At 55.7% G+C, this 12,258-nt stretch overlaps 1 protein-coding gene across 1 annotated transcript in view; it reads left to right on the top strand.

The window, feature by feature from the left end:
• LOC144677358 (SLIT-ROBO Rho GTPase-activating protein 3-like) overlaps positions 1–12,258 on the top strand; it is a gene marked incomplete at its 5' end in the record, with an annotated part of 32,940 nt that overhangs the window by 12,083 nt on the left and 8,599 nt on the right. The window contains 8 exons of the mRNA XM_078537495.1: positions 3,280–3,357; positions 4,424–4,555; positions 5,142–5,247; positions 6,140–6,367; positions 6,610–6,686; positions 7,564–7,750; positions 10,222–10,299; positions 11,122–11,292. Coding sequence (XP_078393621.1) covers positions 3,280–3,357; positions 4,424–4,555; positions 5,142–5,247; positions 6,140–6,367; positions 6,610–6,686; positions 7,564–7,750; positions 10,222–10,299; positions 11,122–11,292 — 1,057 coding nt within the window. The remainder of the gene's footprint in view (positions 1–3,279; positions 3,358–4,423; positions 4,556–5,141; positions 5,248–6,139; positions 6,368–6,609; positions 6,687–7,563; positions 7,751–10,221; positions 10,300–11,121; positions 11,293–12,258) is intronic.

Genomic DNA, 12,258 nt, shown 5'->3' with positions numbered 1-12,258 from the left:
TCTGATCCGGATTCTGTTTGATTTGGTGCCGGGTTTGATTCTGGATGTGACTCTGGGTCTGATCCAGATTCTGTTTGATTTGGTGCAGGGTTTGATTCTGGATGTGACTCTGGGTGTGATCTGGATTCTGTTTGATTTGGTGCAGGGTTTGATTCTGGATGTGAATCTGGGTCTGATCCGGATTCTGTTTGATTTGGTGCAGGGTTTGATTCTGGATGTGACTCTGGGTTTGATCCGGATTCTGTTTGATTTGGTGCAGGGTTTGATTCTGGATGTGACTCTGGGTCTGATCTGGATTCTGTTTGATTTGGTGCAGGGTTTGATTCTGGATGTGACTCTGGGTCTGATCCGGATTCTGTTTGATTTGGTGCAGGGTTTGATTCTGGATGTGACTCTGGGTCTGATCCAGATTCTGTTTGATTTGGTGCAGGGTTTGATTCTGGATGTGACTCTGGGTCTGATCCAGATTCTGTTTGATTTGGTGCAGGGTTTGATTCTGGATGTGACTCTGGGTCTGATCCAGATTCTGTTTGATTTGGTGCAGGGTTTGATTCTGGATGTGACTCTGGGTCTGATCCAGATTCTGTTTGATTTGGTGCCGGGTTTGATTCTGGATGTGACTCTGGGTCTGATCCAGATTCTGTTTGATTTGGTGCAGGGTTTGATTCTGGATGTGACTCTGGGTCTGATCCAGATTCTGTTTGATTTGGTGCAGGGTTTGATTCTGGATGTGAATCTGGGTCTGATCTGGATTCTGTTTGATTTGGTGCAGGGTTTGATTCTGGATGTGACTCTGGGTCTGATCCAGATTCTGTTTGATTTGGTGCAGGGTTTGATTCTGGATGTGAATCTGGGTCTGATCTGGATTCTGTTTGATTTGGTGCAGGGTTTGATTCTGGATGTGACTCTGGGTCTGATCCAGATTCTGTTTGATTTGGTGCAGGGTTTGATTCTGGATGTGACTCTGGGTCTGATCCGGATTCTGTTTGATTTGGTGCAGGGTTTGATTCTGGATGTGAATCTGGGTCTGATCCGGATTCTGTTTGATTTGGTGCAGGGTTTGATTCTGGATGTGAATCTGGGTCTGATCTGGATTCTGTTTGATTTGGTGCAGGGTTTGATTCTGGATGTGAATCTGGGTCTGATCCAGATTCTGTTTGATTTGGTGCAGGGTTTGATTCTGGATGTGAATCTGGGTCTGATCTGGATTCTGTTTGATTTGGTGCAGGGTTTGATTCTGGATGTGAATCTGGGTCTGATCCGGATTCTGTTTGATTTGGTGCAGGGTTTGATTCTGGATGTGACTCTGGGTCTGATCTGGATTCTGTTTGATTTGGTGCAGGGTTTGATTCTGGATGTGACTCTGGGTCTGATCCAGATTCTGTTTGATTTGGTGCAGGGTTTGATTCTGGGTGTGACTCTGGGTCTGATCCGGATTCTGTTTGATTTGGTGCCGGGTTTGATTCTGGATGTGACTCTGGGTCTGATCCGGATTCTGTTTGATTTGGTGCAGGGTTTGATTCTGGATGTGACTCTGGGTCTGATCCGGATTCTGTTTGATTTGGTGCAGGGTTTGATTCTGGATGTGAATCTGGGTCTGATCCGGATTCTGTTTGATTTGGTGCAGGGTTTGATTCTGGATGTGAATCAGGGTCTGATCTGGATTCTGTTTGATTTGGTGCAGGGTTTGATTCTGGATGTGACTCTGGGTCTGATCCAGATTCTGTTTGATTTGGTGCAGGGTTTGATTCTGGATGTGACTCTGGGTCTGATCCGGATTCTGTTTGATTTGGTGCAGGGTTTGATTCTGGATGTGACTCTGGGTCTGATCCGGATTCTGTTTGATTTGGTGCAGGGTTTGATTCTGGATGTGACTCTGGGTCTGATCCGGATTCTGTTTGATTTGGTGCAGGGTTTGATTCTGGATGTGAATCTGGGTCTGATCCGGATTCTGTTTGATTTGGTGCAGGGTTTGATTCTGGATGTGAATCTGGGTCTGATCCAGATTCTGTTTGATTTGGTGCAGGGTTTGATTCTGGATGTGACTCTGGGTCTGATCCGGATTCTGTTTGATTTGGTGCAGGGTTTGATTCTGGATGTGACTCTGGGTCTGATCCGGATTCTGTTTGATTTGGTGCAGGGTTTGATTCTGGATGTGACTCTGGGTCTGATCCGGATTCTGTTTGATTTGGTGCAGGGTTTGATTCTGGATTGACTCTGGGTCTGATCCGGATTCTGTTTGATTTGGTGCAGGGTTTGATTCTGGATGTGACTCTGGGTCTGATCCGGATTCTGTTTGATTTGGTGCAGGGTTTGATTCTGGATGTGACTCTGGGTCTGATCCGGATTCTGTTTGATTTGGTGCAGGGTTTGATTCTGGATGTGACTCTGGGTCTGATCCAGATTCTGTTTGATTTGGTGCAGGGTTTGATTCTGGATGTGACTCTGGGTCTGATCCAGATTCTGTTTGATTTGGTGCAGGGTTTGATTCTGGATGTGACTCTGGGTCTGATCCGGATTCTGTTTGATTTGGTGCAGGGTTTGATTCTGGATGTGAATCTGGGTCTGATCCGGATTCTGTTTGATTTGGTGCAGGGTTTGATTCTGGATGTGACTCTGGGTCTGATCCGGATTCTGTTTGATTTGGTTCAGGCTTTTATTTTGGATGTGACTCTGGGTCTGATCTGGATTCTGTTTGATTTGGTGCAGGGTTTGATTCTGGATGTGAAACTGGGTCTGATCCGGATTCTGTTTGATTTGGTGCAGGGTTTGATTCTGGATGTGAATCTGGGTCTGATCCGGATTCTGTTTGATTTGGTGCAGGGTTTGATTCTGGATGTGAATCTGGGTCTGATCCGGATTCTGTTTGATTTGGTGCAGGGTTTGATTCTGGATGTGAATCTGGGTCTGATCCGGATTCTGTTTGATTTGGTGCAGGGTTTGATTCTGGATGTGACTCTGGGTCTGATCCGGATTCTGTTTGATTTGGTGCAGGGTTTGATTCTGGATGTGACTCTGGGTCTGATCCGGATTCTGTTTGATTTGGTGCAGGGTTTTATTTTGGATGTGACACTGGGTCTGATCCGGATTCTGTTTGATTTGGTGCAGGGTTTGATTCTGGATGTGAATCTGGGTCTGATCCGGATTCTGTTTGATTTGGTGCAGGGTTTGATTCTGGATGTGACTCTGGGTCTGATCCGGATTCTGTTTGATTTGGTGCAGGGTTTGATTCTGGATGTGACTCCTGTTCTGATCCCGATTCTGTTTGATCTTGAACAGGTTTACATCACGAGGGAATCTTCCGCATCCCAGGGTCACAGGTTGAAGTCAATGACATCAAGAACGCGTTTGAAAGGGGTTTGTACTTTTGACTGTTTGCTGTCTCCTGGCCAGTGTGCGGAGGGTGGGGATCCCTGTTGGATGGTGCGGGTGATACTGTGCGTTGGTTGGGAGGGATTGGCTGGTATTTGAAGGGGAGGCCAGGATTTAGTGGGAGGGACTCGTTCGGTAGCCTCTGGTATTTATGGGGGTTGGCGCTATTGGGGCCTGTGTTTGTGTTGGGGTGGGGGAGGTGGGAGTTGGGGGAATGTGAGCTGTTGGATTGTGTGTGGGTGTGTGTGCGTGTGCGTGTGTATGTGACAGTGCCTCTGTGAGTGTTTGTGTGTGAGGTGTGACTGAATGTGTGTGTGTGACTATGTGTTTGTGAGGTGTGTGAATGTATGCATGCGTTAGGTGAGTGGGGGTGGGTGACTGTGTTTGAGGTGTTTGGGTGAAGTGACTGTGTGCATATGAGGTGTGTGTGAGTGTACGTGAGCTGTGTGTGTGTGACTGGTTTGTGAGGTTATGTGTGTGTGGCTGTGTTAGGTGTGTGTGACTGTGTGTGTTAGGTGTGTGTGGCTGTGTTAGGTGTGTGTGACTGTGTGTTAGGTGTGTGTGACTGTGTGTGAGACTGTGGGTGTGTGTTTTGTGTGCTTGTGTGTATGTGTTTTGTGTGTGTTAGGTGTGTGTGTGTTAGCTGTGAAGGTGTGTGTGTTTGTGGGTGGGTGTGTGCGACGGTGTGTGTGAGGTGTGTATTAGATGTGTCTGTGTGGGTGTGTGAGAGTAAGTGTGTGTGTGTGTAGCTGTGAGTGAGAGTGAACGTGTGTGAGAGTGAGTGAGAGTGTGTGTGTGTGTGTGTGAGTGAGTGTGTGAGAGAGTGTGTGTGTGTGTCTGTGTGTGAGGGTGTGAGAGTGTGTGTGTGTGAGTGTGTGTGTGTGTGAGTGCGTGTGTGAGAGAGTGTGTGTGTGTGTCTGTGTGTGAGGGTGTGAGAGTGTGTGTGAGTGAGTGAGTGTGAGTGTGTTTGGGGAGGGGCAGTTGTTTGGGTTCTGTGTTTTGGGGATCCTACCCCCTGTAACACACCCTGTCCGTTAATATTTGGCTCCAGGTGAGGATCCTCTGGACATGATGAATGAACACAACATCGACTCTGTTGCGGGAGTTCTTAAACTCTATTTCCGGGGGCTCAGTCAGCCTGTCTTCCCCACTGAATCCTTCAGCCACTTTATAACCTGTGTCGGTAAGTGTCTGTACCAGAGTCTGTCCTCAACCAGCTCCTCCACCCTCCCCCTCTCACATTCACTTTCTCCAAACCCCCTTACCCCTCACATCGGCCCTTCCCCTGATGTCCCTGCACCGTGGGCCCTTCCCCTGGTGTCCCCTGCACCGTGGGCCCTTCCCCTGGTGTCCCCTGCACCGTGGGGCCTTCCCCTGGTGTCCCCTGCACCGTGGGGCCTTCCCCTGGTGTTACTGCACCGTGGGCCCTTCCCCTGGTGTCCCCTGCACCGTGGGGCCTTCCCCTGGTGTTACTGCACCGTGGGCCCTTCCCCTGGTGTTACTGCACCGTGGGCCCTTCCCCTGGTGTCCCCTGCACCGTGGGCCCTTCCCCTGGTGTCCCCTGCACCGTGGGGCCTTCCCCTGGTGTCCCCTGCACCGTGGGCCCTTCCCCTGGTGTCCCCTGCACCGTGGGCCCTTCCCCTGGTGTCCCCTGCACCGTGGGCCCTTCCCCTGGTGTACCCTGCACCGTGGGCCCTTCCCCTGGTGTACCCTGCACCGTGGGCGGTCATGAAGCTGTTTGGTTATTAACCCTCTCCTCCTTGTCCTAGAGACGGAGAACATGCTGGAGCGAGTCCAGAAGATTAAGTCGGTGGTGGATGACCTCGATCCATCAGTCATTATCGTCCTGAGATATCTCTTTGCGTTTTTAAACCAGTAAGTCTGTGCGAGGAGCAGCTAGAGTCCCTCACCGATCTACCCCAGGGAACAGGCTGTCCGGTGGGGTAGTGTCCTACTGTCCAGCTCTGCACACCCCTCAATGTGTTACAGTTGTAGGGTCCAGTGTAAGAGCAGGAATTTATTCAAACCCTTTCCCAAACACTGGGTTAGGTCCCATCTGGAGGATTGTGTTCAATTCTGGAAGGATGGGAAGGATGTCGAGGGACTGGGAGAGGGTGCGGAGGGAGGGAGATTTACCAGGACCAGTTCCCGGGGATGAGGGGATGGTCAGTTCATGTGGAGAGACTGGAGGAGCCGGGATTGTTCCCCTTTCGAGCGGAGAAGGTTAAGGGGGAGATTGAATCGAGGCGTTCAGAATCACGAGGGGGGGGTTTGGATCGAGTGAATAAGGAGAAACTGTTTCCAGTGGCGGGAGGGTCGGTAACCAGAGGGGGAGGGGGACACAGATTGAAGAGAATCGGTAAAAGATCCAGAGGGGGTGGGGGAGAGGTGGAGAATGTTTTTGACCCAGCGAGTTGTTGTGATCTGGAAGGCGCTGCCTGAAAGGGCGGCGGGAGCAGATTCAATAGGAACGTTCAAAAGGGGGAATTGGAGAAATACTCGAAGGGGAAAAATTCACAGGGTGTGGGAGGGAGAGAGTGGGATTAATGGGATAGATCTTCCAAAGAGCCGGCACAGGGACGATGGGCTGAATGGCCTCTTCCTCTGTTGTGATTATGCGGTGCCAAGCGAGTGTGTTGGTTACCCATTTCGGCAATGTGAAGTTCCTGGGACTGAGCAGCTCATCTAACCAAGCTCTGTCCCCTCATTCACCGCCCCCTCCCTCTTTCCCCTCCCCTCTCGCCCCCACCCCTCATTTCTCTTCCAGCCTATCGAGGTGCAGCGACGAAAACATGATGGACCCCCACAATCTGGCCGTCTGCTTCGGCCCGACCCTCATCACCGTCCCCCAGGATCAGGACCCCGTCTCCTGCCAGGCCCAGGTCAACGAAGCGATCAAGAGCATCATCCTGTACCATGACAAGATCTTCCCCCGGCAGGAAGACCTGCAGGGACCCGTCTATGAGAAGTGCATGACCGAGGAGGGAGACTACTGGTGAGTGGGGGCCCTGGGGGCTGGGGACGGGGTGCCAGAGGGTGGTGGGGGTCACACTCACTGAGGATCGGACGCTGGGGCTCAGCACTCACCGGGGGTCAGTGCTGAGGGAGCGCCACACTGTCAGAGGCTCTGTTGTGTGGGTTCGGGGTGTGAGACAGATGGTGAAAGCTGGGTGGGACAGTGTCTTTGTTACTGTGATTCACACCCGGGATTGGAGTGAAACCTCTGTTTCTGAACAGCGCCAGTCTCCAGAGCGAGCCAGTGACAGAGGAATCTGACCAAGACACACTGCTGGAAATACACGTCAGCGAGGATGGTACGTGTCTCTCTCTCTCTCAATCGCTTTTTCACTCTCACCATCCCTCCCTCTCTCCCTCTATCTCTCTCCCTCTTCCTCCCCCCCTCCCTCTCTCTCTCTGTTTCTCCCTCTCCCTCCCTCTCTATCGCTCTCCCTCTCCTCCCCCTCTCCCTCCACCCTGTCCCTCTCTCCCCTCTCCATCTCTCCCCTCTCTTTCCCTCTCCCTCACTCTTTCTCTCTCTCTCTCTCTCCCTCACCTTCTCTGTCTCTGTCTCTCTCTCTCCCTCTCTCCCTCCCTCTCTGTGTGTCTGTCTCTGTTGCCCTCTCTCTCCCTCTTTCTCCATCCCTCTCCCTCCCTCGCTGTCTCTCTCTCTCTGTCTTTCTCTGTCTCTCTCTCTGCCCTTTCCTCTCCTTTTCCCTTTCCCTCTCCCCTTCTTCCTTCCCCTCCCCCTCTCCCTCTCCCCTTCTCCCTCCCCCTCTCCCTCTCCCCCCTCTCTCTCCCTCTCCCCCTCTCTCTCTCTGCCTCTCCCTCTCCTCTTCTCCCTCCCCCTCTCCCTCTCCCCCCTCTCTCTCTGCCTCTCCCTCTCCCTGTCTCTCCCTCTCTCCATCTCCCTCCCTGTCTCCCTTGCTCTCTCTCTCTCTCTTTCAGTCCCTCTGTCTGTCTTTCTCTTTCTCCCTATCCCTTTCTCTCTCTCTCTCCCTCTTTCCCCCCCCCCTCCCTTCCTCTCTCTCTCTGCCCCCTCTCCGTCTCCATCTCCCGCTCCCTCTCCCAGCGAGTGATGTTGGTTCGAGTGGAGAATGTTGAGTGTTTTGAGCAGTGGGCGAGTGGGTGAATGGTTTGGGAGCGGGGGATTTGATGCTGAATAATGAGACGTGAAGTGCGATCCCTCCACAGAGGCACAGGGAGCGGATATCCGAGCGGTGGTGAAGTTTGATTACCCAGCGCGCTCCGGGAAGGAGCTGTCACTGCGCAAAGGAGAACCACTGCTGCTCTTTCACAAGGTGTCCGACGACTGGTGGACAGGCCAGATTGGAGGGGTCAAGGGACTCGTACCGCACAAGTACATCGAACTGACAGACACGTAAGTAACGGAGAGGGGCCAATCCCAACCATTTCCCACCCCTCTGGGTTCTCTCCTGCGAATCAGGGAGCGATGGGCCTGTTCAGCCGAGGGGTGAATCACAGAGGCCCCGGGTTCTGGTTTGTAATGCTGCAGGATCTCAGGGGAGAGGGTGGGGGTGAGGTCGAGGGGCACACCGAGACCTCCCACACTGATCCCTCACCTGGAAGCCCATCCTCAGGGTTCCCCCGAGTTCAGCCACCACACATGTGCAGCGGAGACACAGGCCATTTGGCCCGACGGCTCTGTGCTAGCACCGGAGCTCCCCACGGGGGCCCTCTCGCCGTGGGACAGCGATTGGGGGAAAAGAGGAATTTTATTCTCCTCAGGAACCCCACCCCCCCCTCCCCGCCAAAAACCCAGGCTCTCTCCCCCAACCCCCCTGGACCTCAGTCCCCATCCCCGTCCCGACCACCCGGACCCCAGACCCAGTCCCCGTCCCTCAGACCCCAGTCCCTGTCCCCCTAGACCCCAGTCCCCATCCCCGTTCCTGACCACCCGGACTCCAGTCCCAGTCCCTGTCCCCTCAGACCCCAGTCCCTGTCCCCTCAGACCCCAGTCCCTGTCCCCCTAGACCCCAGTCCCTGTCCCCCTAGACCCCAGTCCCAGTCCACCCAGACCCCAGTCCCCATCCCCGTCCCGACCACCTAGACCCCAGTCCCAGTCCCCGTCCCCCCAGACCCCAGTCCCCGTCCCCCCAGACCCCAGTCCCCGTCCCCACAGACCCCAGTCCCTGTCCACCCAGACCCCAGTCCCCATCCCCGTCCCGACCACCTGGACCCCAGTCCCAGTCCCTGTCCCCCCAGACCCCAGTCCCCGTCCCCCCAGACCCCAGTCCCTATCCCCGTTCCCGACCACCCGGACCCCAGTCCCAGTCCCCATCCCCAGTCCTGTCCCCCCAGACCCCAGTCCCAGTCCCTGTCCCCCCAGACCCCAGTCCCAGTCCCTGTCCCCCCAGACCCCAGTCCCAGTCCCTGTCCCCCCAGACCCCAGTCCCACTCCCTGTCCCCCCAGACCCCAGTCCCAGTCCGTGTCCCCCCAGACCCCAGTCCCTGTCCCCACAGACCCCAGTCCCAGTCCCTGTCCCCCCAGACCCCAGTCCCAGTCCCTGTCCCCCCAGACCCCAGTCCCAGTCCCTGTCCCCCCAGACCCCAGTCCCAGTCCCTGTCCCCCCAGACCTGTCCCCCCAGTCCCTGTCCCCATCCCCGTCCCGACCACCCAGACCCCAGTCCCAGTCCTCATCCCCGTTCCTGACCACCCGGACCCCAGTCCCAGTCCCCGTCCCCCCAGACCCCAGTCCCTGCCCCCCCGGACCCCAGTCCCCATCCCCGTCCTGACCACCCGGACCCCAGTCTCTGTCCCTATCCCCCCAGACCCCAGTCCCAGTCCCTGTCCCCCCAGACCCCAGTCCCACTCCCTGTCCCCCCAGACCCCAGTCCCAGTCCGTGTCCCCCCAGACCCCAGTCCCTGTCCCCCCAGACCCCAGTCCCAGTCCCTGTCCCCCCAGACCCCAGTCCCAGTCCCTGTCCCCCCAGACCCCAGTCCCAGTCCTGTCCCCCCAGACCCCAGTCCCAGTCCCTGTCCCCCCAGACCCCAGTCCCACTCCCTGTCCCCCCAGACCCCAGTCCCAGTCCGTGTCCCCCCAGACCCCAGTCCCTGTCCCCCCAGACCCCAGTCCCAGTCCCTGTCCCCCCAGACCCCAGTCCCAGTCCCTGTCCCCCCAGACCCCAGTCCCAGTCCCTGTCCCCCCAGACCCCAGTCCCACTCCCTGTCCCCCCAGACCCCAGTCCCAGTCCGTGTCCCCCCAGACCCCAGTCCCTGTCCCCCCAGACCCCAGTCCCAGTCCCTGTCCCCCCAGACCCCAGTCCCAGTCCCTGTCCCCCCAGACCCCAGTCCCAGTCCCTGTCCCCCCAGACCCCAGTCCCAGTCCCTGTCCCCCCAGACCTGTCCCCCCAGTCCCAGTCCCCATCCCCGTCCCGACCACCCAGACCCCAGTCCCAGTCCTCATCCCCGTTCCTGACCACCCGGACCCCAGTCCCAGTCCCCGTCCCCCCAGACCCCAGTCCCTGCCCCCCCGGACCCCAGTCCCCATCCCCGTCCTGACCACCCGGACCCCAGTCTCTGTCCCTATCCCCCCTGACCCCAGTCCCAGTCCCTGTCCCTGTCCCTGTCCCCTCAGACCCCAGTCCCAGTCCCTGTCCCTGTCCCCCCAGACCCCAGTCCCCATCCCCGTCCCGATCACCCAGACCCCAGTCCCAGTCCCCGTCCCCCCAGACCCCAGTCCCCATCCCCTCCCAGAACCACAGTCCCTGCCCCCCCAGACCCCATTCCCTTCCCACCCCAGACCCCAGCCCACGTCTCCCTGATCCACCTATCACTTTGTTGCAATCGTTCACCTGCAAAGGATTAACCCAAATTCCTTTCGCCTCCAGCACTGACGGTTTTCCCGAAGTTCCCAGTGACTCCGCGAATGAACTGGCTCCAAGCGAGGAAGCAACAGGTAGCAGCAGGTAACGAAACTAGAGGGAGCTTTACTCTGTATCTAACCCCGTGCTGTACCTGTCCTGGGAGTGTTTGATGGGGACGGTGTAGAGGGAGCTTTACTCTGTATCTAACCCCGTGCTGTACCTGTCCTGGGAGTGTTTGATGGGGACGGTGTACAGGGAGCTTTACTCTGTATCTAACCCCGTGCTGTACCTGTCCTGGGAGTGTTTGATGGGGACGGTGTAGAGGGAGCTTTACTCTGTACCTAACCCCGTGCTGTACCTGTCCTGGGAGTGTTTGATGGGGACAGTGTAGAGGGAGATTTATTCTGTATCTAACCCCGTGCTGTACCTGTCCTGGGAGTGTTTGATGGGGACGGTGTAGAGGGAGCTTTACTCTGTACCTAACCCCGTGCTGTACCTGTCCCGTGAGTGTTTGATGGGGACAGTGTAGAGGGAGATTTACTCTGTATCTAACCCCGTGCTGTACCTGTCCTGGGAGTGTTTGATGGGGACGGTGTAGAGGGAGCTTTACTCTGTATCTAACCCCGTGCTGTACCTGTCCTGGGAGTGTTTGATGGGAACGGTGTAGAGGGAGATTTACTCTGTATCTAACCCGTGCTGTACCTGTCCTGGGAGTGTTTGATGGGGACGGTGTAGAGGGAGCTTTACTCTGTATCTAACCCCGTGCTGTACCTGTCCTGGGAGTGTTTGATGGGAACAGTGTAGAGGGAGCTTTACTCTGTATCTAACCCCGTGCTGTACCTATCCTGGGAGTGTTTGATGGGGATGGTGTAGAGGGAGCTTTACTCTGTATCTAACCCCGTGCTGTCCCTGTCCTGTGATCAGACTTGCCCTGTTGAGTGACTCTGACAGTGAGCCGATGCTCAGGAAGAGGAGTGGGAGCAGCCCAGTGAGGAAGATATCCACTCTGTTTGCTGATGGTGCTGTGCGAATCCCAGTCTCTCAATCCAGTCCACACAAGGTGTTGCCGACCCGCTCCAATGCCCCGGATGAGAGGTGAGAGGAGAGACTGATGATTTTTTAAAACTTATTCATGGGATGTGGGCTTCGCTGGCTAGACCCAGCATTTATTGCCCATCCCTAATTGCCCTTGAGAAGGTGGGGTGTGAGCTGCCTTCTTGAGCCGCTGCAGTCCCCGTGTGATGTAGGTACACCCACCGCACTGTTAGGGGGGTCTCCAGGATTTGGACCCAGCGACAGTGAAGGAACGGCCGATATATTTCCAAGTCGGGATGGTGAGTGGGGCTCGGAGGGGAACTTGCAGGTGGTGGTGTTCCCCATGTGTCTGCTGCCCTTGTCCTTCTAGGTGGTAGAGGTGGTGGGTTTGGGCGGCGCTGTCGAAGGAGCCTTGGCGAGTTGCTGCAGTGCATCTTGTAGATGGTACACACACTGCTGCCCCTGTGCGTCGGTGGTGGAGGGAGTGAATGTTGAAGCTGGTGGATGGGGTGCGGATCATGTCTACGCGTTTGTCTGTATGTGTCTTTGTGTATCTGCTGTGTGTGTGTGTGTGTGTGTGTGTGTGTGTGTGTGTGTGTGTCCCTGGGGAGAGGTGTGTACTCTGTGTTCACTGAGCTGTGTGTGTGTGTGTGTGTGTGTGTGGGGGGAGGTGCGTACTCTGTGTTCACTGAGCTGTGTGTGTGTGTGTGTGGGGGGAGGTGTGTACTCTGTGTTCACTGAGCTGTGTGTGTGTGTGTGTGTGGGGGGAGGTGTGTACTCTGTGTTCACTGAGCTGTGTGTGTGTGTGTGTGTGTGTGGGGGGAGGTGTGTACTCTGTGTTCACTGAGCTGTGTGTGTGTGTGTGTGTGTGTGTGTGGGGGGAGGTGTGTACTCTGTGTTCACTGAGCTGTGTGTGTGTGTGTGTGTGTGTGTGTGTGTGTGTGGGGGGAGGTGTGTACTCTGTGTTCACTGAGCTGTGTGTGTGTGTGTGTGTGTGTGTGTGGGGGGAGGTGTGTACTCTGTGTT

The sequence above is a fragment of the Cetorhinus maximus genome, unplaced genomic scaffold (assembly GCF_964194155.1).
Source record: "Cetorhinus maximus unplaced genomic scaffold, sCetMax3.hap1.1 HAP1_SCAFFOLD_2467, whole genome shotgun sequence".
Lineage (NCBI taxonomy): Eukaryota > Metazoa > Chordata > Chondrichthyes > Lamniformes > Cetorhinidae > Cetorhinus > Cetorhinus maximus.
Note: the sequence above shows the minus strand (reverse complement) of the source record. Positions and strands in the feature narration are given on the sequence as shown.